General features: G+C 41.0%; 1 protein-coding gene across 1 annotated transcript; it reads left to right on the forward strand.

Moving 5' to 3' along the window:
• Positions 1 to 314: 314 nt before the first annotated feature.
• RALB (RAS like proto-oncogene B) lies at positions 315 to 26,623 on the forward strand. Its single transcript, XM_033064020.1, has 5 exons — positions 315 to 408; positions 16,062 to 16,218; positions 17,286 to 17,494; positions 20,220 to 20,397; positions 22,202 to 26,623. The coding sequence occupies exons 2-5, from the start codon at positions 16,105 to 16,107 to the stop codon at positions 22,319 to 22,321; spliced, it is 621 nt and encodes a 206-aa protein (XP_032919911.1). The 5' UTR covers positions 315 to 408; positions 16,062 to 16,104; the 3' UTR covers positions 22,322 to 26,623.

Here is a 26,623-nt window from a genome sequence, read left to right on the forward strand (position 1 = left end):
CTACACAGATCTCGGGGGGCACAGACACAGGCTGTCGTGGGGCGGGCAGACCCCTCCCACTACCTTCGGCCCCTCACACCGGGGTGTTCGGCCCCTCACACCGGGACTTTATCCCTCACCCGCCGGCCCCGCCCCTCACGGCCCTCCCCCGGCCCCGCCCCGCCCCCCAAGCTGATTGGTTCGTGGGCACCACGTGACCGACGGGCGGGCGCGCGCTCGCGGGCAGCCGGGCCCGGCGGGAGCGGCGCCGGCGAGGGCGGAAGTGCGCGGCGGGGGCGCGCGGGCGGCGGCGCTGCCCCCTCAATGAGAGCCGGGGCGCGGCGGCAGCGGGAGCAGCGGGGCCGGGGGGCACAGCCGAGACGGGAGCCGGGCTGGAGCCGCCGTGCGGAGCCGGGCCTTAGCCCCCAGGTGAGAGCGAGCGGCGACCTCGGGATCTCCCAACCCCGGGCTTGTGGGGGCCTCAGCCGTCCCGGCCCCGCGCCCTCGGTGAAGGCAGGCGGGAGTCACCCAGTCCTGGCCGCAGCTTGGGGATGCGGCTGAGCGCCCGGTCTCCGCTCTCTGCGGAGAGGGAAGGAAGGAAGGTGTCACCGGCGGTGCGGGGCAGCCCCTCTCTCCCGGTGCGTGGGGCGAGGAGAGCCCCGCGGGTTCGTGCCGGGGGTTCCTCGGCCGTGGGAGAGCGCCGGGGCTGGGCGAGGGGAGCGCGGGGCAGGCGGGAGCGCCGGGCCTGCGCGGGAGCCGCAGTGGGAGGCGAGAGGCCCCGCTCGTGGATTCGGCCGCTCCTGCGGCTGCCGGTGGCGCTGGGCTGAGGTGGAGCCGGGACCGCTGTGGCTCCTGTCTACAAGTGGGACGTGGGGGAGAGAAAGGGCGAGGAGGAGCTGGCCTTGAGCCTTAGTCAGACTGCCCTGCCTTCCCTTGGTGCGCTCGGATAAGTGATAACGTTTCGTTTGTGGAAGATAAACAGAGGGTTTGGGATGCTGTCGGTCTCAGCTGAGCCAGAAGTTCCTGGGGGATCTTGTTTTATCTGGGTAGGTTCTCTCTCTGTGTGCCCGTGTTTATCCTCCCTGCAGCCTTACCGGTGTAGATCTGGTAGAAAGAGGAGGGTGGTGTCTGAGCGTGACCTTACCTGGAGAAGGGCAGGGAGTGAGGTGAGACAAAGCAGCCCAGTCATGTTTCCTGAGCAGCTGGTGGAGGCCTAACTCAGTAATTCTCCTGGAGCCCTGTTGAATCCATTCTGTTCTGAGAACAGGAGACTTAGCCCTGACTGTGCCTGGGTATCTTCATGGTGTAAGGGGAGAGGAAACTGCACCTACACAAGGAGTAGCCTTGCCATTTTCAAAGCTGAAGTGTGTAGTTGGAGTAGTATTGGGTTTTGCCTTTTTTTTTTTTTTTTTAACCGTTCTAATATTACTTCTCTGGTTCCAAGATCATTGTTTATCTTCTGAAGGGCAGGAAGCGTTTAAGACATTTTAAAAAAAACTTTTTCCTGAAAATCACTTACCTCTTAGGATGAGGACAGGCACCTCCCTATCCCTAATTAAAGTTGTCAAAGTGTAGGAACTAACAACTCGGAAGCAGGCTGGAAGTGATTTGCTTGAAGGACTGAAAATAATTTTATGACTGAGAATTTAATAGCAACAGCTCAATCTTACTTGACAATAGCATCTTTGCACTTATTCATGTGTAGCAGTCTTGCTAGAATAATTTTTACTACTTTATATAAATCACAATAATTTAAATAATTTTGATTTTTGCTTATGATCAGATGATACCAACTTACCCTGATGAAATATTTTGCATTTATTTCCTCTATTAAATACTTAATTTAGGAGTGAAACAGCCTTCAGACTAGTGCTGTAAACAACTTTCCTACGTTAGACTTTTAGTAGTAAATTGTTTATTTTCACTTCTTTTGTAGTAAGTTCAACTTGATTCTGTTTTGCATGCCTTCAAGCAAAGAAGAAAGCAAAGCTGACCTATTTTTGCTAGTGTTATGTATATATGTTCCAGAGGAATTTCTAGTCTAAAGATTTAACTGGAATGCTTTACAAAGGCTCTTAACTGAAAGCTTAATTTGACCAGACAATATCCTTTCTTGGCCATCCTTTAAAACTCTCAAACTTGTCTCTAATTGTCAGTGCAGTGGTACTGGAAATCTGGGTAGAAGAGTGGTTGAGGCATTTTGATCAAATCAAATCAGTAGCAATGGGACATTGCCTGGACAACTTGGATGTGTACACTGAAATCCTGGATGGTCTCTAGTTTCTGTGATCTAGTGCCTCATTTGGGCCCTTAAGTTTTTTCAGCTGCTTAATTGGTTTTGCACTTACTGTCATTTGAGAAAATACTGGATAAAATTGTTTGCTTCTCTAGGCAGCGTTGGTGCCCAGGCCTCACATGGAACAAAATTGTCTTGTGAACAGAGCAGAAGTGACCACATGAAACAGCAGAACAAGCTTTAGCATCATGATTTGGGAATCTGGTTCATAGTTTGTTCTTGTCCTGTAGACCTGTTCACTTTCCATGCAGTGGATAATTGCACGTTAACGCAATCATTTCTTGCTAACTAGATTCAAGCTCCATGTGACTGATTAAATGAATTGCTTTCTATTACACAAGGAATTCATGTGAATTAATAGCCTCTCTTAGCAGGGGTACTGAAGGAGCCTGTTTCTCATGACAGCTGTGCAGGCACTAAGCACCCATGGGAATGCAAGTGCTCAGTGGTATCAAACCAAACAGTGCCTGAGGTCAGTAGGTGTCTTGTGCCTGTTGCTAGAGCAAGAAACTTGGGATAGTAGTAGTGGTGTCCAGGGATTTGAGTGAAAGGCAGTGGCTGGGGTGGCCACAAAAGTAGATAAATGTAGGTGCTTGCTGCTTTTCACTCTCTGTGTGCCTGCCTTCAAGTAACTTTGCATGACTGACTTAGGAGAGGTGCTGCTCCTAATTATCAGCCAGGTTATATAGCAACTTATATTGTCAAACTCATTCTGTCTTGATTTGGAAATACTATCCTCCTGATGGAAACCTGCAGTTTTTAGGTTTTCTCTCTTCATCCACCTTCGAGCCCCATGTCTCTGCTAACTGTTCTGCATCACTGTCAAGCAGTGGTGATAAAGTTCTATTGCTTGTTGCCTGCTATGCTTGGAACAGCAAGGTCAGCAAACGGTCCTGGCTGTTTCACTGTCCTGGTGGTAATAGTCAATTTTGTGGCTTTTGTTGTATGATGCAGTTGATGCTTGCTTCTTGATAAGAGGCTAAGGAACATGTGTTTTAAAAGTCCTTGTTAATAGCTGCTAAGGAACCATCACTTTGTTGGTAGATTTTAGCCCATTAAATAGAACTAACCAACTTTCCTCCATGCCTGCCCCAGAAATATCAAATTGTCTTGTCATGTAAGCAAGTCTGTATAACTCATACTTTATCTCTTCATGTTTTTCCAAATACTGCTTTAATAATAATGTTAGAGGATCTGTTTTGTCTCTTGTGCTTGAGATGTGCAAATGTATTTTTCAAGACCTGTCAAAATCAAAGTCATGGAGTTGTGTAATGTGAGAATATTATTTAGGCTTATGTGCAAGTAGCTACTTGATTCTTTATGATAACAAAGTGCTTGCTTAGAACTTCAACTGTTTTCTGTGGAACCTTGAGCCCATAGCCTTCCTTCTGAAGCTGTTGACAAAGGAATAATGGTTGATTACACGAATATGAGACTTAATGGAAATGCAGTCCTGACTAGAAACCTTTACTGGATCGCAAGTCAAAGACAGAAAAAAGCAGTTCTGGGATTATAAGCATTTGTTAAAGTCTTAATCCTGTCAGTTGTTACTTTGTGAATTAGAGTTGCTGTCATTTGAAGTGATTAGTGTGAAACGTTTTAGGCCACTAATAATGCAGCGAAACTGGAGTTTTTAATATGTTCTTCTTAAATTCAAAATGTGTCAAAATAATCTGAAGTCAAAGCATAGAACTGGAAAGCTGAGAACATGCTGAATTAAGTAGATACTATGATTTCTCTGGTTTATAGCTCTTTCTGTATATATTTTTACCTGTAGTGAAATATTATTTTTCAGAGGAGTACTGCAGACCTAGACTAGTCCCTGTTGTGGGTATGGTAGATGGACATACTGAAGAATGTCTCCAACTTGGATTTAATATTGATGATTTTTTTTTCCTAAGCTGGTGGTTTGAATCACAGGTTTAACAGAGAAAAGAATCCCACTTTATAAACAAGATTGTTATAAAGTACTGCATGACAAGATTATACTTAACATGACAAAGCACTTAAACAGATTATTTGTAGGAACTACCTGAACCCTGGACTTCATCCTGCAGAACATACACTAAAGTGGCTTTTTTTAAAAAGTAGGTGTTTTATGATGTTAGTCTACCCTGCTCCAGAGGATGCTGTCTTGGGCACCAGTCTAAAGCAGATATTTAACAAGTAAAGTAGTTTTAGATCAAGTTGCATGCCAGTCGCCTCAGCTTCCCAGAAAAGAGGTGGTTTTGCTAACTGGGGAAGCTGCTCCCTGATTAAAATGAATTAATTGTAAAGTATGTGGTGATCTGTGATACAGCCTTTCCACTAAACTGCTGCTGCAGTAAGAAACTCCTCTCCATGATGGTATTCTTCAGCTATTTAGTGTTCTTGGCTTACTGTGAGATCTCATTTGGGGTAGGTAAGGAATTCTCATTAGTGTACTTACCAAGAAGTCTCACTGGCTGACTTTTATGGCAGCTTTCTGCTTTTATCTACCATGTCATAAAATAGACTAGCCAAGAAATTTAGGGAAATGGTGTTTCAAAAGCACACATTCCTGTCTCTCTTTGTACTTTATCATGTTTCAAAACACAGTTTAGGAGTCAATTTAATTTTTTAAACAATTTTGCAGGCATTGGAAATTTACTTTTGTCTTATAAGGCAGACTAAATTCAAAGTAGGCTTTATTGGTTGAATCTGTTCTGAAGTTTTAATGGAATGAAACAAAAAATTATTAGGCAGACCAATTGGTGGTGATACTGTGCATTGTTATCTTCATTTAGCTTGTAAAACTGCAGTGTTCTTGTTCAATTCCTTAAGTATTCACAACTGTCTTCTAATATCATTTGGTATAATAGTATAACAGGGGCAATAGCAGAACATGAACCTGTTATGCTCTTGTAAATAAGTATTAGATAAGGTTTCTAATTAAGTGTTAGTCATGATAGATTTGCTTTAAGTTTTCTAGCTCTGCTGTACTACTTGTGCTAGTTGAAAAATGGGCCTTCCCACAGATAAGATTTGTAGCAACTGCATTGCTGGGCACAGACTTGACTTAAAGTTGCTGAGGCTGGAAGACACTTGTGAAGACTGCCTAGTCCAGTCCTCCTGCTGCCTGTGCACTCCTGACCCATAAACTGGTCCAAGATCATCTCTAGGCAGAGCTTTGTGCACTCCAGCTTTTCTCATGGGAAAGACAGCTATCCTGCCTTGCTATCCTAACGAGCCTGTAGCCATCCACACAGCAGCACTGTAACCATGAGAGCTATCCCAGCTCATCTCTCTAATCCCAGTGAGGTTCTAACCTCTGCAGCTACACAAAGACCCCCAGTGTCTCCAGATTATTCCCTGTGCTGCATGCATTAGTGTATGGGTGCACCCTGTTGTGCTGATTTCCCAGGAAAGGCAGGAGCTGTGAGATGAGCTGGCTGTGTTTCAGAATAGTACTTTCTTTATTCTGGTAAAGTGCTCTGCAGAGATAGGAAACGTCTCCAGGAGCACACAAGAATAAATGTACAGTTTATATTCTGCACTAGTTCTGTATGTTCATGTGACCTGTCATTTTGCTAGGTCATAAAGGGAAGTGTCCTGAACTAAATGTGTCCTAATTCTCTGTGTGGAAGTCAAGTGGTTCTGAGTTAATAGACTGCCACCCAAACCCAGAGTTACCAGGCATGTTATATAGTGCCGCTCTTCATTCTACGGCACTCTGGAGGCTGTGTTGGAAAGCACACATTTGGCTACAAATGCTTTTATAGTGGTAGGCACAGCACTCCAGAGGGAGACCAAGGATATCACTTCTCCCATAAGTAAAGCTCTCCACAGCTTTTTAGTCTTAACTATAGGGATACTGAAATTGGCATAAGACCCCTGTACTGGTGTAATAATCCAGTTCCCATTTGAAGATAGAAATACTGCTTTTGGTTTGGTATAAAGTGTATGAATACAGTAGTCTGGAATACTGTCTATTGAAAACATTTGCTCCTAGTCCAGTAGAAAGGCAGCTTCTTGCATGTGCAGAATGCCTTGGTATGGTATTCACTCTACCTGACTGTGGAAACTGGAGTAAAGAAATCTATTTAAAGGTGACTTAACACAGCAGCTGAATTATGGGTACTAAATTGTTGCTTTCTGTGATGTAAATGCACTGATTGAAAGATGGAGGGAAAGGTTCAGTGTTTGGCACTTGTGTGATGTTGCCTGATTGAGGGAGCTTAGTAACTCAGAGTACACATCTGTGAACCTCTCAGTGAAGTGCTTAAAATAGTGAAAGTACTTTCATAGGCTGTAGGAAGATGATCCCTGAGTAGTCCTAGGGAGCTGGGATTCTGTGGTTGAGTGAGCTCAGGATGGGAGGTTATTGCTTGCCTATCTGCATCGTATATGGTCTCAACAGTGGCTTACATTTCCCCAAATGGAGATGTGAGCATGAAAAAACATTAACTTGAGTTTGTGAGCAAGGAATGTAATTGTATGGGCAGAGACAGCTTCTGCTGTTATTACCTAAATAATGTTTGGACTTGTGATTTATCCCAGACATCCAGTTCACTAGGGAAGCATGATCTAGTGAGTTATATCCTTTGGGGGAACAACAGTAGCAGCTTGTGGCCTGTCTGCAGTGTCTGCTGCCATGTTTGAGACCAATGGGCTGGGTCTGACAGCCCCAGGACTGGGTAACAGTAGTGAGAGCTCCTGCAACTCTGTAGTACACTTCTGGGTTGAATTGGAATTTGTTGGAATTTGCGAAATCAGTGGTAGGGATAACTTTCCTGTGGATTATATAGTTGCAACTTTTTCACTAAAGTAACTGAGACCATGTTGTAACCTGGTACTGAGGTAAGACTCTGGTTATTTTGAGCTCTACTGTGCCACTTAAGACACTGATTGTGTGATCTGAGGTGTTTGACTTGGCTGTTGTATTTTTTAGGCTCCTGGAGAGCCAGTTAAAAACTGGTATGAGATTAACTATCTGAAGAATGTCACCACTGTCTCTTAGTGATTTGGTGGACTTTGTGTATGCTGTGTATCAAAGATGGGCATGTTTCTGCATGAGTGAGCTTTCAGAGGAAGTAGAGTTGAAATGCACTTTGCAAGTCAGTGGGAGTGAGGCTGTTGAACAAGGCTGTTGCCTGAGTTTCACTTTTCTGGTATGAGCCAAATTAACTAGTGTGAAGTGGTGTCATAATTCACCTTAAGTAATTAGGCAACTAGACTGTTATCACCACAGTGACAAACTCTTACCATACTAATACTGATTAATGGTATTGACTCAATTCTTGTGCTTGTAGAAGATTTCTATCAGGTTTTCTAGCACGATCTTGCAGGGTAAGAGCAAAGTGGTAGATCCCTCTCTGCTGTAGTCTGTCTGAGTGTTAATATTAGACTTGGAGGCTTTCTGAAAGTACTTGGAGAGGTCTGGCTAGATATCTCCCTACAGAAGAAGTGGTTTTAGCTGTAATGGCACTACTGTCTTATGGCTTTCTCTTCAGGTAACACCATCTTGCTGAAATAAAGAGTATATTGTATCTGGTGCTACATACACTGTAGTAGCTCTGTACTGACTAGTATGAAAATAATGTGGGGAGTGGTTTCTTACTTTTTTCCCCATAAAACTCTAAGTAACTATGATGCTTGCATGCTCTCTGCACAGCAGTGAGGTGATTATTATAACTGTACTGCCTACATGCAATGACAATCTCTTGATACTGTTGATACCTGGCTATTAAGAGCACTAGCTTTATAGCATTACACTGAAACTTTATTTACTTAAACATAGATGTATGTGATTTTTGTGGGGGATGGGAGGAGGGTGTGCTCCAGTGCCTTAAAAGCACTGTGAGGGAAGTCTTTTTTCTTCTCTGAGCTACTGCTCAGAAACAAGTTACTTGACTATTTTTCTTTCCCTCTGATGGAATTCTAAAAATAAACAACCAACCAAAACCAAGCAAACAAAAAAAACCCCCAAACACTCCTCCAAAAAACACCCTGAACAAACTCAGATATTTAAATTCCTCAGGATCAGGGATATAGATTTGCTTGTATTTCACTTCAGCATAAGATCTGAGTTTTAAAGGGTTGCTTTAAAATGTTGCTCTTCTGTGCAACTGATCAGACTGATTCTTTCCTGTGACTAAATCTGTGAAGGTTGCAATCTTGCTACAGACTCGGACAGGATTTAGTTCCAGTTTTCCTTAGACATCAAGATTATTCTTAGCAAGGTTATTGCCTTGAGATTACTGGTGATGTGTAAGAGAATGTCTATCTATTTGTAATGAGTAATCTAGAATAGTCCTGTATTGAATGATGTGAGAGGGCATATATTAAAAATTTCATCTAGTAAGAAAAGTAAAATAAATGCAGTCAGATTTGCTTTTCAAGCTGCACTGATGCATATTGAAAACTTGTGAGAAGAGTTGGCTGTCCTTGGCAAGGATGAAAGGGGATTGTGGGAAATATATACAGGTATTTTGTATTTAAAATGGATCTCTGTTGTGGTGGTCCAGATCTGAACAGAGCCTTAAAAGATGGAATTATCCACGTCTAACTATAACCTGTTGGAAAGAGCAGCATGCTAGACTTTGTAGGCTGCAAGGACAGTGATCAGTTAAAGGAGAGATTCACCTGAGAGTCTCTTTTTCTTCCTGTTCTACATAACTGTAGGTGCCAAAAATACTTTGTATACTAAGTCCACTCTTCTCAAAACCACTTGATCTTATGAAACTTTTTTAGTCTAAGTGAAGAGCTGGAGATGGTTTTGCATGCAAATGTGTGGAATAGTGAAAAGTAAGATATGGTATGGAGACCAGGGTCACTAGTAGGGATTCTTAATCCTAATTGGCTGGTATCCAGTGGTTGATGGCTGATGCTATTGATACCATTAGAGTATTCTAGTGTGATATCTGTGTCCTCTTCATGCATGCAGAGAGGACTCCTGATCACAACTATATTAAAAATACTGCTTTTATACTCCCTCTGATATTTTCCAGATGGGCAAGTTTAGGGTCCCTCCTGCAGTACAAGCTCATCTCACGGCCTGCAGTCTTTCTTACAGAAGCAGGTATTCCAGTCTGATTCATTTGATGAAAAACAATTCTGAACTGAAATGGTTCTTCAATCTGGGTCTATCATTTCTCCAGCCTTGTAGGAGATGGAGAATAATAATGAGCTTGGCTTCAGGTTCTGGTTTGGCCTTTAACTATTGTAACACGATGAACTTGCTAGTGCTGGTCTTGCTTCGTGTGTGTCTTAGTTAGCAGTGTGTGTGTAGCTCCTGCCAGAGCATATTTGTGACAGCCAATGTCTGTAAGGGTACACACAATTCTGGGGGGTTTAGGCAGGATTAGTAACTAATAATAATTGACTGAAACTGTTGTGATGTAACTTCCAGTGTATCAAGTAAATGTATTTATTCTGTGCTTTTTCCTGTAACATTTAGGGATATGGTTGTTACCACTTTGAAGAAGAATCTAGCCTATATAAAGAGGTTAGACCCTTTCATGAGTACAGAATAAAGTAGTTCCTTGCCTTAAATTCTTACTTTTCATCCTGATAATATATAAGTATTAAGTTTTCAAAATATCTTTAGAGTTTCCTGTTCCCTTGTTGTGGCAACTGCAAGTCTACTGCTGTATCTTAGGGAGAGAAAAATACCTGATTACCAAAAGCAAATGTGAGGCTTGGGTTTCACTCCAGTGTTCAACCTGGCCACTGCAGCAGGGTGGTGGCTGCCTCTTGTTTAAGGAGTGAATCATGAACAGGGTCAGGGAACTGCCCTGTTTCTGCAGCAATATAAGTAACTGCTGGGCTGCTGTAGTTTCACCTTCTTTGGCCTTAGTTGCACAAACTGTTTTCTCCTTTCACGTCAGCACTGAGGTGTGTGTGGCTTTGCAGATGACTGGCAGGCCCAGTGGGCTGTGCTGAATGGCTCCACTGCAGGAGATGGGCTGGAACAGCCAGGGGCAAGGAAGAGGGCACTGAGGGACAGAGGATGGTGATGGCAGCATTGGGTGATATAAATGGGGACTGTGAAACTGCCCCAATGTGCTCTGTGAGACATCTCAAGCTGAATGAATTCCTTGATCCAATTAAAAATGGCACAGAAAAAATCTATAAGGACTACTGAGAAGGTAGAAAAGTCTAGCATTACATAGAGAAGGATATGAGTATATCCCAAGCAGGAATTTCTACCAAATGCAAAATGATCTCTGTTTAGCTTGGAAACCATTAACTGGCTGTATGCCAAGAGGTAAGATATTAGCACAGCAAAAGAGGACAGAGTAGCATTTGTAATTTTTCAGCCTGCATATCCTAAAATTTTCAGTGGCATTAAATATGCCACTTAATCTCAAATGGGATTTTTTAGTTGAATTACCAGTTGGAGCATTTACAGTCCATTGAAAGCTAATGGAATTTCAGTACTTAAATATTTTCTGGGTAACCTCAGAATGGCTAAGGAGCTCTTACAGTTCATAGCTCAGTGAGATTGTTAATTAGTTTTGTGATCCAGGGAATTTCTGTGACTGCATTCTTGTGGGCATATCACAGAACCAAACACTTCAAAGCCTCTAATTCATATTCTATAAATGAGGATCACTAAAATACTGTTGCAAAATCTTGTTCTTTCTGTGCTTGCTTTTGATGACATCATATTTAAGTCTTTATAATAGGTTGAATACCCAGATTTTCCTTTAAAAGTAGGTATCTGAAGGGTTTAACAAAGCTCCTCTGTCAAGCTATTGGGCTAAGGGTTTCTAGAATCCTGTTTTAAAATCCAAAGAATGGCTGCTTTCAGTGGCAGGATAGCAATGAGAAGAAATGTCCAAAGATATCAGCTGCACAGCAAGAGAACAAGGGCTGATCTCAGCAATTTTGAGCTTAGAGCTTTATTTCAGTTTTAAATCTCAAACTGAATAGAAGAACTAGCAGCAATTTCTGAGACCTTCCAAAGGGTTTAATTGATTCTTTTATTATGGCAGCAGAATATTTATTGGAGAACAGGTAGACTTAGTGAAGCTTCTCTTTTTTTTCCTTATGTACTTGGATGAACTGTAGCAAGGTTTCTTTCTTGTGATGAGCTTTTTCCTTTAACTGTTCTGCAGCTGTTGTGTCTTAATGCATGTGAAATAAACAGGGATATGAAAGTGTGATGTGGTTTGAAATAGGTGTAGCTATTCAGTCATAGTCTTTGAATCTTGGTATTAGGTAAACCAGTCCTGTTTGTAAACTGTGTTCTGAGCAGTTTTACTGTTTAGGTTGAGGAGAGGGTGGAGAAAAAGCAGTTTACTAAGGTGTTTATAAACAATTGCCTTGAAGTGCTCAGTTTCAAGGGACCAGCCAAGAATGACACAACAATGTGCAGAGGGCTTTAGTTAACCTGCAGAAATTGTAATCTAAATAGATAAGAAAGACAAGGGAAGGCTGAAATAGCTGGTGAGTTTAGGGCTAGATATCTTAAATTGAAGGTGGCATGATTTGATTAGTCCTGTGGCCAAGTAGAGATCTTCAGAAGTCTAAATCAAAACAGCTGATTAACTCTTATGGTTTGAGTTGTAGATTCCATTCTTCATGTGGGCAGCCTGTGGCTGGTGTAACCTTCCTTTCTTGATCTGAAGAGCATCTTTCACCAGCATCACAAAGCTCCTATTGTGCATAAGGCTGTGTTTTACCTATTATAGAATAAATGCAGCCTTATCAAGTCAGTGACTTAATCCTTATCTTTTAAAACAGATGAAACAGGAAATTACTTCTATTTTCTTAAAGAAGAAAGACTGCTAGAAAAAGTTTATTCTCTGACATGAGGTCTGTCTAGCACTTTGTTTCAAAGCAGGATGTGTGGTAACCAGAAGAAACCACCTCCCCTACCTCACTCCCCCAAATAAACTTTCAGAAGGTTTGGGATCTGGGTTTTTTTATAGCTTACTTAGCATATGGAGTTTGACATGATGTCATTAAATCTGAGGGTAAAATGACAGATGGAAATTATTAAATAGATTGACTGCCCAATGGATTGCTTCTTGTCCTGTCGGAGGAGGGTGAATCTTGTTGGGAAGTAAGCTGCCCAAACAGCAGGTAAAAAGCAGTAGGGGAGTGGAGGCATCTTACCACAGTGTTAGGTGTCATGTCTGGACACCTACACAGAGTGAGCTCTTCAGCAGATGCAGTAAGACCCTTTGCCTTAAATCAATGCCCCTTAAACTGAAGGGACTTGAGTAATGTTTTAAAGCAACTGCAGTTGTCACAGGTTCTTCCAGACACTGCTCCTTTTTTGAGAAGTGGTTGGATTTCCCAAAATTTGTTTTTCTGTTAAGAGATGAGTTAGTGTCTTGACTGCATCAAGGATGCTTTATGTACAGAATAGGAGGAAAATTCGTCCTTGCCTACTCAAAGATATCAGAGGAGAGAGCTTCCACTTGTGTTAATAGATTTTAATTTTTTTTTACTTTATTTAACCTCAAGGAGCTGTTAGATGTGAGCTTTGAACCATGTTGTATAAACTGTTTCTTGGGCTGTAGAGGTGGAGATAAAAATAAACAAACAGTTGGCTCCAATGCCTTCTCTTGTTGTTTTATTAGGATATTCCTATTATAATCTCACCATGCCCCTTTCTGAACCAGTGATGTGCTGTTAGCCTGTTGTTCTGTAAGCACTGGTACTTGTGCACTGATACTGACTGTGTTAATCTATGTCACACTGCTTCAGCCTTGCCTTGTCCTCTGTTCCTGCCTCTGCACTGCCTGGCTATTCTGGACTGGAGGGGGCCACACTCCCTCTGGTGCCACCAAAGAAGAGCTGCTTTGTGTGAAGCTTCTGGGACCTCACTGAGTGCACACTGGGCAGGGTCTGTGTTGTGAGCATACTGCTGCATTCACATGCTTCATACAGTCCTGATCCTCTGAAATGTTAGAGTGGTATTTGGAACAGCCCCGTAGGGGAAGATCAAGTACCTTGGCCAGGAAAAGCTTTAGATGCAATCAAACTGTAAATTTTTATGCTATGGGGTGGGTTTAGTTTATTATTATGCTTTGATTATGAATCAGGTAATATGGTAAGGCTGACCTTGCAGTTTCTACAGGCTATTGTTGGGGTGGACTAGAGAAGGAAGGATTTAAATATTCTCTCCACTTACCTTTAGGATGAACTGAATCAAGTGTGTTGGTATTTTTCTTAAAAGACAGCAATTCATTTCCCATGTCCATGTAAAGATGTGGTATTTGTATTGACAGGACAGAGAAGTCTTTTCTCTTGGCTATTAGTAAATTGCCTTTATTGTTGTTGCATAGCACAGTGGACTTAGTGCTGCTCCCTATTACATATCCCTAAGTTTGTGATGCCAGAAAAATGTCTAATTTGAAAACCTTGTATTAGATAACACTACAGTTACAAAAATGCTAGGATGTCTGATAAAAGAATACTTGCAGGTTAAAACCAGTCACAATTATACTGAAAAGTAGCTAATGGTCACACTCCAGAAAGCAGCTTATCTACTACTGTGAAAGCCAGACTACTCTTCAGCTAGGACAAAACAGCATTCTTTACAATTTAAGAGCAAGCTGTGTTATTTCTACAACACTTAAAATCTCTGAACTATCTCATTGTGTAGCCAGTCTGTAGCTCTTGTTTCTTGGGTGTTTATGTCCAAGCAAGCAGAATTCTAGTTTACCATCTCTAGATCATGTGGACCATAGGCAAAGCAACAACTTCTGGAGTTCAGATGCTAACTTTTGTGTTTTTTCACATTCCTCTGGCAGGGAAATGTTCCCTTCTTCTCTTGCCTCTCTGGTGACTAAGAGTTAAAGATCAGTATCTGTGGCAATGGTTGAATTCACTGTCCCCAACAAAAGTGTGTTTGGGCTGTACAGTGAGAATTTATGGAGAAGTAGGAATTGTCATGCCCCATTTCTGTACTAAGGAGTGTCCTGGATGAGGGAGTTGATGTGTAACATAATAGAGAAGGAATAAAAGTTGATGTATAACATAATAGAGGAAAATATCTGTCTTCACTTACCAGTGTTTATCCCAGAATGAGCACTTAAAGATGATTAATTTGCATTGTTGTACTAAATGTATGTAGCAAACAGGTGTGAGCAAAAAACTCTGCATGGAAAAATACTGCTGCTCAGATGTTTGAAAATGCTGTCCTGAGGGCACTTCTTGATTGTTGGCATGTTTGTTCTTGTATGCACGAGTCAATGAGAACTTAGTTTGATTTGTTGCTTTTCAGAACATCAAGTTGTGACAAAGGGAAAAAAACAGTCACTATCAGTGTACTCCAAGGACAGTTGTTCAGACTGGTTGTGGAATTGTCAGTCTCAGAACACAGGCCACATAAACTGGATTGCTTGGAGCAAACTGCTTCCAGGGAGAGGTTTGGACTGGGCAGTATCCAAAGGTCCCTTTCCAAGCTAAATAATCCTATGGCATGTTTGTAGGCTGATGATCCCTTAGTCTCTTGTTAATTTTCTTTAGAGCAGCGGGTTGTCCTGAAGCTTTTTCCAATATACTACTCAGTAACTTCTACTGTTGGTCTTTTGTTTCCATAGAGTAGCACTTGATGATGTGGCAGTTGCAGTGTTTTGCTAGAATAATTGTATCCAGGTAAATTTGAGACTCCTGGAAGGCCCATTGCTTCTGTGCTTCTGGAATAAAATGTGCTGATAAATCAAGGCTGGTACAGCCACTTCCTATAGCAGTGTTTTCTGAATGGTCTGCTGGTCTCCTTACAGCTCTCTGCCAGGATATGAACAGCTGGGGTCCTTTGTGGTGCCCTGAGCACACAAGAGTCTCTGTCCTGCCATCTCCCATATACACATCATGTGTCTGAAATACTCATATTTGGGTTTTTTTCTGAGTGGGAATCCTGACTGGTGACACATCTTTGTTTCACCTATTTCTGCTTTTATCTTCAGTGTGCTGACCTTAGAGATCCTACTCTGTGCTAGTCAGTGTGGCAGCTGCTGCTTGTGCTTCTGGTACAACTACTGTGTCCAGCCACTCTTAAAAAAACCCAACTAACAAAAAAAAAAAGAAGCAGTATTATTTTTAAGAAGCCTCCAGCATTTAATTACTAGGCTTGCATAACACACAAACAGAGGCTTGTTAGCTAGGGCTTGTTTATTGAAGCTTACTCCTTTATGGCTTAGCAACATCGGGAGAAGAATAGGAACTGAGATTTTTTTTTCAGTAAAGCAGGATTTTTTTTTCTGAAGCAAATTAGATTTGCAGCATCAAAAGGCAGGAAGAGTGTAAAATAAATGCTAATGCCATATCATAAGACTTTCTACTAGAAGCTTTTGCAACTTGTTCCTGCCAATTTACTGTGTATCTCTGCTGTTTTCTTAGCCTACGAAGGGAAAAGATCAAAAGCCAGATTTCTGCTTATGAGCAGATCTAACATATAACTGTATCAACATTAAAGAAACATTTTAGAAAGTTATAATGCCTTATAACAAGAGCAATAAAAACCACTTAATTTCATGTTGTTTGAGAAAGAGTGGGCTTTTCTTTAGAAACTGATCTACCCTGTGGTCTTGTAGGCTGGGTTTGCAAATAAGAGTAGCTTGTTAGAAACCTTTGACACTTTCATTAATCATGCTGTTGTCACAAATAGAAGGTATTTGTTTTAATGCCTTGTCCTAGTCATAGTTTAGGCATGGTTTGAGTGCCAGTATATTGGAGTGGCCCATTCTTTAGGCTTGTGGGGCAGGGTTTTAATCTGGTCTTTCAGCACTTGTGAGACACTTTACCTGCATGCTATCCTGATGTCACCAATGCCATGGATGGGTGACTGTGCTCCTTCTCTCTGCAGATCTGATTGGCTGCCTGGCACTTCGTCTGTGGCAAGCAGGACAATGGCTGCCAGCAAGAGCAAGAACCAGAGTTCCTTGGCCCTCCATAAAGTAATTATGGTTGGCAGTGGGGGTGTGGGCAAATCTGCACTCACACTTCAGTTTATGTATGATGAGGTAAGTAGCTTTAGTTCAGCTTCTCTAAAGTACAAATTCATATGGCTTGCTCAGCTTTTTTTTTTGTGTGGGCCAGGGGACCTAAATGTGATGAGCAAAAGACCTGATGACCCAATTAGCAGTAGAAGGATGTAAAAAACTGGGAGATGTGCCCTCTGGGAACATCTCTGGCTAAAGATGACAAAATTGATGCTTATTTGTGAAAGAACAGTCTTCAGAAATCATGCATAATGTACGGGTGCTTGTGTATAGAAGCTGTTGCTACTTGGAGTTGAACTTTAAGTTTGTAATTTAGGTCAGTTAAGGCTGAAGTCAGAAGCAAGCATTCTAGCTCATTCTGAGCCAGGTGATGAAGTAGGTATGTTCATAGCATGAATTCTTCCATGCTGGTATAAAGGAAACTAGATTAGGCAGCCCACACTAGTATGTGAAAGAATACACGATCCTGTAATTCAAAAGTTTGCATTTATCTGTAGGTTGTCCACACATGCTATAGTAGTGTAAGTATCTGAATGGGTGATGTAGTCATTAATGAAAGCCAGCCAGCTTAATTGTTGTGTTCTGAGGCTGGGAGGCTCTTTACCTCTCTACTCTGCTGGATGTGTGATGTTGAACTAAGTTGAACTGGCAGTGGCTTTATGGATCTGATCAATACTGAATAGACTGAAGTATGTGCCTGTGTAATTATGTTCAGCAGCTGGATGCTCTCATCTGCACCTGTTTAAAGTTCAGATACCTGTTCCTGAAGTATATTCAAATGCATTTTCTTAAAGTGGGAGATCTAGATAATGCCAGCAGATTACTGGTAACTTATACTGCAACTCTGTTGCTGAACAGTGTTTTGTGTAGCAAAACTTGACTAAGCAAATTGGCTCTTTGATGTATTAAAGGCTTAAATAATTTACTTTTAATAGTAAAACTTAAAAAAAAGGTGGTGGAACTTAGTAGCTGACTGAACTACGAGAAGGTTTTGGGGAATTTAAATGTCACTGAAGTGAAAGAAAGAAGATGGACAAATACTGAGACTGTTTGACAGTAATTCTAAACACTAATCCCTTTCTTGTCAGTTTGTAGAAGACTATGAACCTACCAAGGCTGACAGCTACAGAAAGAAAGTAGTTCTGGATGGTGAAGAAGTTCAGATAGACATTCTGGACACAGCAGGACAGGAGGATTATGCAGCTATCAGAGATAACTATTTCCGCAGTGGGGAAGGGTTTCTTCTTGTCTTTTCAATAACAGAGCACGAATCCTTCACAGCAACAGCAGAGTTTCGGTGAGTAGCTTCTCTCCTAGGCAGGGGAAGTTATCCAGTTCCAGTGTTGCTCTGACAATTCTGCCTGAAAGCTACAACTCTTTATTCTTTGTCTGTTACCATTTGATCAATAAAAATGACAGCTGACCGTTTTGCTCTCAGTAACCAATAACCTAAACCACAGTGTTCAGCCTCTGGCTTTAGTTGTCTTCATGCCTGCAACTTATGAGTGCATTATGCCAGCAGCAACTTCAGGCAAGTAACAGATTCTTGGACTCTTAAAACAGGCATATTCCAGCCAATTTTCAGTCTTCATGGATGTGAAGTTTAATTATCTTAGAGGAGTACTTCTGGAATTAAGTCTGTCTTTTGGCCAGGTTTCAGACACAGTATTGCTTACTGCTAGAAGCAGGTGCTCTAAGGAAGGGAAGGATTAGCCTCCACTCTCAGGTATGGATTGATGCCAAACAAGGGTTGGCAGCCAAGCATTGCTATTGTAGGCAGACGTATTCCTAGAAAGACACACAATAGTAGTAAGCACTTCCATTTTTCTTCTTGGGATTAGCAATTCTGATGTAAAAATCAGCATCAGATTGACCACAGAAGCTGCTGGTGTAGTGTGGGGGATAAATAGGAAAGGATTTAAACCACTGTTCTGGTTCTAGAATCCATGTAACCACATTCTTCAGGGCAAGTGTTGTAATTCTTTTTGATAATACCTGTTGCTTCAGTAGAAGGTAAACTGGAGATTGCCTGGAACATGAAGGAAAACTTCCCGAAGTATAGGGAACGTTTAGGAGTTCCTTATGTTTGTCAGAATAAAAGCTCTTTATCAGTCTGCCTTACGTTCCCTTTGCTTCAGTGGTACAAGGTTAACAGATACTAAGTGGTAATGGAAGTGCTGTAGCTGAGGACACTTACTTTTAGGTTTTTCTTAAAGCTAAGGCAAACTCCCCTTCCACTCCAGAACTTTGGTCCAGGCTCTTAACATATCGTACTGTTTCAACAGCAGTGGAAGACTACAGAATCTTCTACAAGGTCTAAAAATACTGTTCCTTCGTCACATAATACTTCTGTGACTTTGTTCTGCTTCAGAAGGCTGACAGTCATGGGACACACAAGCAGTTTGCTCTAACTGGAGCTCTGAAAGGAGCCAACAGTTCAACTGTTACAGGACTGCAGAACTGAGTACTAGGACTCTTCCTAATCTAAGATGGAGAAAAAGGTCAAGTAACACTCAAAGAACACAAAGAAAATGAGACAAGTGGACGCACTTGGTTTTGGCTTATGTGCCTAAGTGAAATATAATGTTAAGTTTTAAGGCTTTGAATGAAAAAGAGTAGGAGTATTTATCTTGGCAGTTTGGTTTTTTTGTCAGACTTCTGTAACTAGGTTAACAGTGTGTTGGTTCAAGACTCCAGCACAGCAAAACAATGAAAAAGCAATGCTAGCCTTGAAGATGGGCAAGAAGGGCCTAAGAGCTTTGTGATGCAGAATCTTCTACTTCTCAATGGTTCAGAAGTAAAAGAAATAGTGAAATTAGTTAAAGGGGATATTTAGGCTGACATGCAAGAACCAGCTCCTTGGTCCAGGAAGGAGTGTGGAATGGGTAGTATCAGCAGCATCCCAGGCCAAACTGCAGATTGGTATTTTTGATCCTTTAGGTTCCGGAATTCTAATGCTAAGAAAAAGCCGAATGCTGAACAAACTGTAGGTTTGTCTTTAAACTCTAGCTCTCCTGCTGATGCTATGCATTCGGTGTTTGCTTTCAGTAATCTGAAAATGTGTGAAGGTGCAGCTAAATGCAACAGCAGATTGTCTGCTTCAGTGTTAATGCTATTTTAGAGTCTCATGTACTCTCCCTACATTGTTATTTTGTAGTTGGAAAATGCAGGCATCTAAAGTAGTATGATAACTCAGTGAGATGAGAGGGTGTAGCACTGTGCTCATGCCTTGTTTAGCTCTTCTTCATAACAAAATGAAGCCATCTAAAAATAGTTTTGAGTTATAGAGTTCTTCCAGCATCCGAGATGGACAGCAGCGTGTGTCACTCTGGTTTCAACTTGTGTTTTATCCCAGTAATAGCTCAGACTGAGACTGGTATGCAACATCACTCCATCTCCTTTCCTGGATGCTGGTACATACTAATACGTTGCATTAGCTATATATGTTAATCCATTCAAATATCTTCCTGGAGTCTTTGAAGGAGGAAAGTTCTTGCATTTTAGTTCAGAATTGTGTAGTAACTTTCTCTTTTGGGTAAAGTTTAGGTAGCCATTAGGAATGATCTCTGCCAGCTACTGAGCTGTTTGCAACCTACTGCCTTGGCAAAGACTTGATATTGCCCAGACCTATACTGAGATGTGATGCAGACTGTGAATTAAAGATGGTGACTGAATGCCAAGGTGGAACTTGGCAAACATGGCACTTGTACTCTTCCTCATTCAAATATGCACTCCTGCTGCCAGTTTCTCTTCTGCCATACCCTTCTTTCCTAGAGCCTGATTAGTCACTAACCAAATGGCAGAACTGCCTTCCTGGAAGTTAAAGGCTTTCAATAGTGTAAAGCCCATAGCATTACTATGCTAATCTTGGAATAATTTTAAAGTATGTGTCCAACTGTTGGGAAATACCCAGTTGTAAACACTAATAATGTTCAGACCACTTGATCCACTCCATGTAAGTGTGGGAGTTTTGTTGCTACTACTAACACAGATATTTTTATTTTGAATACCTGGTGCATTAGGGAACAGATCCTGCGTGTGAAGGCTGAAGAGGATAAAATCCCTTTACTGGTAGTGGGAAACAAATCTGACCTGGAGGAGCGCAGACAAGTGCCTGTAGAAGAGGCTCGAAGTAAGGCAGAAGAATGGGGAGTGCAGTACGTAGAAACCTCTGCCAAAACTAGAGCAAATGTAGATAAGGTAAGATGACATCTGCTCAATTAGGTCATTGCTATTTGTTTAATAGCTGACTCCTGCTGGGACAAAAGCAAGGCCACAGTTTGGCTTCTGAAGGCCTAGTTTATTAAAAAAAAAACCACAAAAAACAATGAACTTACTGAAATGTGTACACTTAAGCACATACCTAGCTGAGATCTGGAACAAGTCAATGCTATTGTTTTAACTGTTTGTATCTGAACCCATAGCTTTTCAATAATACTTGGGGTAAATGGTTCTAAGTACTCCCTAAGTATGTTGTTTGTAAGGTGTGTCCTTCTTGTAACACCAATAAATAACCAACTATGGACACTGAGAAGTTGTTCCCCCTTCCCTATAAAGCTACATGTAGTGTGATTAATCTTAAAATTGGTATTCTTGTTTTCTGCCACGACTACTTTGAATTGTGAGAAGAACTTTTTGCTGATCCCTGCCTTGTTTTGACTTGTCTTTGGTGATATAGGACAGTTATTCTCATGTTATTCTGCTGCTGGTTTCTTGCATAAACAGTGATGGTGGGATATTCTAGAAAAGAAATTAATTATGACCATGGAGTGTTTTTCCATCCTCTTTATTCTGTTTGGAGTGAGGACTGCTTGAAGAAAAGGGTTACTTTTTACTTCTCCAGCTAAGGACTCCAAATGTGTCTTACTAATATGCATCTGTTTAAAGATTACAAATTTTAAGCAGTTTTCTCTTTGGATGAAAAACACTTGCAGCTAGATGTACTCTTAAGTTCTTCTGGACAGCTTCCTGTTTTTCTATATGAGTTCACTAGTGGAAATTCTGTTGATGCACAAGTTACTGGCAGGAGCTCCTTTTCTCATTAAAACTGCAGAATATGAAACTCCTTAATTGAGACCTTTTGGTTTTAAGGACGTGGCATAATTTCAGTTTGGTAAAGAACCATTCTGACTTGCAGAATGTTACTGAAAAGTCACAGTGCAACTGGGTGATAGAGTGAAGCATGAATATTTAGTCTTGCTTTTTCCTGTAAGTGTCTCATACTAATGAATGTTTAACCTGTTTTATATTTAGACTAGTTTTCTGATCAGTTGGGATTAACAGCAGTGGAGCAGTGTGTCTGGAGTGTGATCCAGATTTGCTGTTACAGGTGTTCACTGGCTAGCTCATGTGGCATACTGATTATCCTCTGTATACACTGTTTGGGGCACTGTATGACAAGATATATCTCTTTGGTGATTGTGTGTTAATACTGTGGCAGAATAAAACTTGAGGGTTTTGAATTATAAACTAATCTACTTTTGATTAGCATGGTTTTGCTTCCAGCTGTCAAAGACTTGCGAGTTCCCCATTTGGAAAAAAACACACTCTAGTTCCACAGAGCAATGCTGAACTCTTGTTCTGTAATCCTAAAAATAATTTTAAATAATAAAATTATTTTTAAATAATCCTAAAAAGAAATACCCAATAACTGTACAGCAAAACAGCTCTTGCATCTTAAGTGGTATATACCTAGACATCAGGAATATGGGGGTGAAACTTTGGATGAAAAAAATAGAGAGACCTGAAAGGAAGCATGACATTCTTTGAATTTTTCTTATAACATAGTTTTGAGAATTTTTTTTGATAGCCAGGTAAGATTGTGCAGCTTTTTGTCACTTCTTGACACACTACATAAATCTGATGTTGGGTTTGTCGCTGGAATCTTTGTGATTAGGTCTTTTGCTGTGTTGAGTACAGTGTGTTCTACGTCTTTATTTGCTGCTGAATACAGTAATTTCTGGTGGCTGATCTTGTTTAATCTTTCTTTATTTTTCCCTCCTAGGTATTCTTTGATTTAATGAGAGAAATAAGAGCAAAGAAAATGTCAGAAAACAAAGACAAGAATGGCAAGAAAAGTGGCAAGAACAAGAAAAGCTTTAAAGAAAGATGTTGCTTACTGTGATGCTTTGGAACTGTAAATATCTGTCTACAGGTGGCATGGATAAAATACCACTAAGGATATAGGGCTGGATTCATGAAAGGAAGTCTGTATTGACTCCCTTATCTTTTGCTTTGCATATCACACCTTCAAAATGTGAAAACAACTTTGCAACCATTTCCAGTATCAACAAAACCTTTGCCTCCTTAAACTGAAATGGGCTCCATCTTCCAACTTTCAGAACTAGAAATAGTTTCAGAACTACAGTCCTTCTGTTTGGTTACACAAAGTACTTTTGTATTAACTTCCTTCTAATGTTTCTCTGTTTCTCTTGAACCTCTATTGGCCTTAACAAGCACAACTGTTCAGGTTCAAACACTTTTTCCTGCTGTTGCTGCCCTCCTTGATGGTGCAAACTGCAGAAAGGCTAGATGACACCTAGGAAAGGGTTTGAGTCTCCATCTTTTCTTAGTTGTCACTGATATTTCTTACACTGAAATCTGCTGACTTCTTCCCCACACTCCATGTAAGAAATAGCAATTGACAGTTGAGAGAACTCAAAACAAACTTTCTTCTGTGTTCTGTTTAGTCAATACAGCATTCATGAATCAAGCCTATGGACTGAATTCAGACTTATTTAGGCAATGCAAAAATTAAATACAGGCTAGATGCATTCCCTGCTGGGGTCTGTCTTCTCATCCTTAAATTAGTGGTATGGGGTGAGAAAATGACTGTAAGCCTTTCTTCAAAAGGAATAGTATTATCATCATCTCCCTGAAATGCTGTCCTGGGTTTCTTCCATGTATTGTGTCTTGACTCAATTGCATTCTACATCTATCATCCTTCCCTTCCCTTGTACTGGAATAGTGGAAATAGGTGTTGATTTAATCAGTTATGTTTGTATTGGAACACTTACAATGATAATGTTGGAAAGTGAGAACATCTGCATCTGTCTCCTGTCTTGCTGAAGATGAAAATAATAAGGGTGGGTCCCATCACACAATCATGACCTGGATTAGGTGAGGCATATATGCTACCTCTCAATGATGAGCTGGCTAGTGAGTGTCAAAAAGCAAATGAAGTTAAGCAGTTGCCACGTCTATTACTCACTGTTAATTTCATGTGTACTGTTTCTGATGCACAGCAACCTAGCACATGTTGAGTTTTGCTTCTGGTTATCCACTGGTGGTCATGTCTGCTCAGAAAAAACAGTCTAGAAGTGGAAAAGTCAGTACTTAGCAGGTTCTGTTGTCAGCTGAATGAAATGAACTTTCTGATGCAATTTAAATTAAGTGCAGTTGCCAAAAATCTCTTCTGTCACTGTGGAAAAGAACTCTCTTCTGGTTGTGGAGTTTCTCAATGAATTATGGCTATCTTCTGCCTCCAAGACATAGAGAAATTTGAAGAGCAACTGTATCTTGCTGGTAACTGGATGCTTAAAACACAGTTGCTTGGTAAAAGTAATCTAAATGGTTGTTCAATGAAGCTCACTGCAGCACTAAATTAACTAATGGTGTTTCTTCCTGAGATGGAGTACTTAGTGTTGTAATTTGAGGTTGAAGAATATTTTTTCACATGTACTAGATTGCTTTTGTGCGTTCCATCTCTGAGCATTGAAAAAAAGTAAGATGTGATCTATATCAGAACCTCTGTTGACCTGAGGTTTCACAGGGACTTACCACAAACTCATTGTCTTCCATAACTAGTTCATCTTGTCAGGCAACTTATTGGATTGGGGAAACTGTACTAAATAAAAGGTGCTGTAATCTTCATTCTTGTCAAATTAAATTCCTTCTTTGTTACTCTTATCTTGTATGGGCAGAAAGAATGGTTAACCAGCTCTGGAAATGCTTCTCTGTGAACAGTGTAATTAATTGTGAAGTTGGCTTCATAATACCTAACAGTGTTTTGAAGCAGAAGCTTGGAAGCCTGCTGGCTTACAGAACTTGTCACTTGGGCTATGTCACCTGTGTCTAAAGCCTAAGCACCTAATAGGACACTGGGAGCAGTAATACATCTAACAGTTTCCTCTTGAACTTCCGTGAATAAAAGTCCATTTCTGACTGTATATTGTGCATACAGCAAGTGAATGTCCTGTTCTGGAGGAAGGCAACTCACTTAGGTTTGGTTTTAGTTGAGACTTAAAGGTTAAGTCCTTAATTAACCTAAAGGATAAACAACAGTTGAATTCACATTACAAACTTAGCTAGGTCAAGCCCCTCTGAGGTGGGTTGTAAAATGTGTCTAACAAAACTGAATAAACTGTCCTTGCTGTATGAATAATGATTTCAGCAAAGCTCACAATGAGCAGCTCAGCTGTATTGGCTCAAGAGACTTGCATGCCTTGACCTTTGTTCTCTTTAGTCTTAAAGTACCTGACAGTATGTGATAGGACAGATGAATTTCTTCTCAGAACAGCAAATCTCTCCCTGTTCTTACAGTACATGTGCTGTTTTCACTCAGGTTATTTTTCTCCAACTGATAAAGCTACACCACTGAGGTGGACTTACTTGGAAGAAGGTGCTTGCTGCTTCATGGCTTGATGCTGCATCTCTTCAGTGTCCTGTTCTTGTCACCTGCTCCAGAAAGACTAGGCCTGGAGACTAAATAGAGCAGCTTTTCAGTGTTCCTCTTCTGTACTTGTGACAAACTCAGTTTAATTTGCCAGATAAAGCTGAAAACACGATATACAAAGCAGCTACCTTGCCTGCTTTGGAACAGTGGGCAGCAAACTTTCTGACTTGTACCAGGAAGGCAATAAAATTGGTCCCCTGGACTGGAATCCTGTTGCCTCCACCTCATGGTGGAAGTGCCTGAATGTATGCCCTTCTGAATAGGGACAATATGATTTGGGGGTTCCTGAATGGCTTCCAGGTGTGCTTCACTGGACATCAATGGACATCAGCATCAGGTGGGTTGAGTGGAGTGAATATAACATGGCACAGCATCCTGTGAGCAGTGTGAATGGAGCTTTGAGTAAGGGGAATCAGGTACATCAAATAAGGAATGACTTTGGCACCAGGGGGTATGTGGCTGCCTGTTGGCCCTGCTGTAGCTGAGGAGACTGAAGGCTGAATTGAAGCTGAGGTATGCTCTCAACCTTTGCATGTTGAGTAATTAAAAACCAAGACCTCTTTGTTGGTATAATGTGCTGTTAAATCATTCTGGAGCGGAGCTGTAGGCAGGTCACTGGATATTTGCAGCTGGAGGTCATGCAAGACTTGACTATGCACTTGCACTTAAGCATTCAAGTATTATTCTTGCGCAATGGCTTAACATGAAGTCAGGGAACTGTTTACTGCTACGTGCAATCTTCCTTATGTGGCTTAGCTTCGAGTGCTCCAGTTTTCCTTCTGGTTTGAGCAGAGCAAACAAGCCCCTGTTATAGCAAGGGCTAAGTCATTATATTAAAAAAACAGCAGGTTAAACTCCAGGACTGCAAATGCAGACTTGACTTGTAGAGGAGCATCTCTCCAGGTGGGAGTACAGACGCAGCATGAAGTGTGTTTTCAATGACTTGTGCCAAATGTATTCTTATACAGACTGATACACCTCTAATGCAATTTCTAGGGGAACACTTGGCTTGATGAGGAGAAAGATGTATGCATACATTTACTGGGCATTAAACTTAAGTAAGATGTTAATAACCATCTGAAGTTCCAGTTGAGTCCTATCTGGCTTAAGTATAATGCTCAAGAATACTTCAGGTCTAAGGTACAAAACTACAATCTGGGATGTAGTAACAGGTGTGTAGGGGGGAAATGCATCTAACTAAATGCTCACCCAGATCTTTTTTTAAAGCTTTCCAAAGCATTAACCCAGTTCTTAGGCCTGACAGGTCTATCAATTCTTGCTCAAAAGGAGGATACTGTTATCAGTTCAGCTCAGAGCTTATGTAGCCAGAAGCTTTCCTTAATTGCTATAAGCATATGTTGCAGTGTTCACCTCCTGTTGACTTTATAGTTGGGAGAAGGAGGGAAGAGGAACAAAAAAAAAAAAGCTATGATTTTCACCGTAATCTCCACACTTCATGGAAATGGCAGGTGTTCCTCTTGGGAGGGGAAGGTGTTATCTCTAACACCAAGTGAGAGGTTTAGTGTAGAGGAAGTGATTGTGGTTGCAAGACTTAATAAAACTGCCTCTAAACTATGTATGCTATACTATCCAATGTAAATTCTTATTTTTTTTTTCCCTGCATAGCTTCAGAGCTTTGTCTCTAACTTGCACAAACATTTTTAATGTCTGTAAAACTGGTCACTTTTCATTATCATGCTAATACAACTGATTTGTATTACTATTGATAATAAAAAGAAAAAATGAGCTTCA

This window comes from Catharus ustulatus, chromosome 7, assembly GCF_009819885.2.
Source record: "Catharus ustulatus isolate bCatUst1 chromosome 7, bCatUst1.pri.v2, whole genome shotgun sequence".
NCBI lineage: Eukaryota > Metazoa > Chordata > Aves > Passeriformes > Turdidae > Catharus > Catharus ustulatus.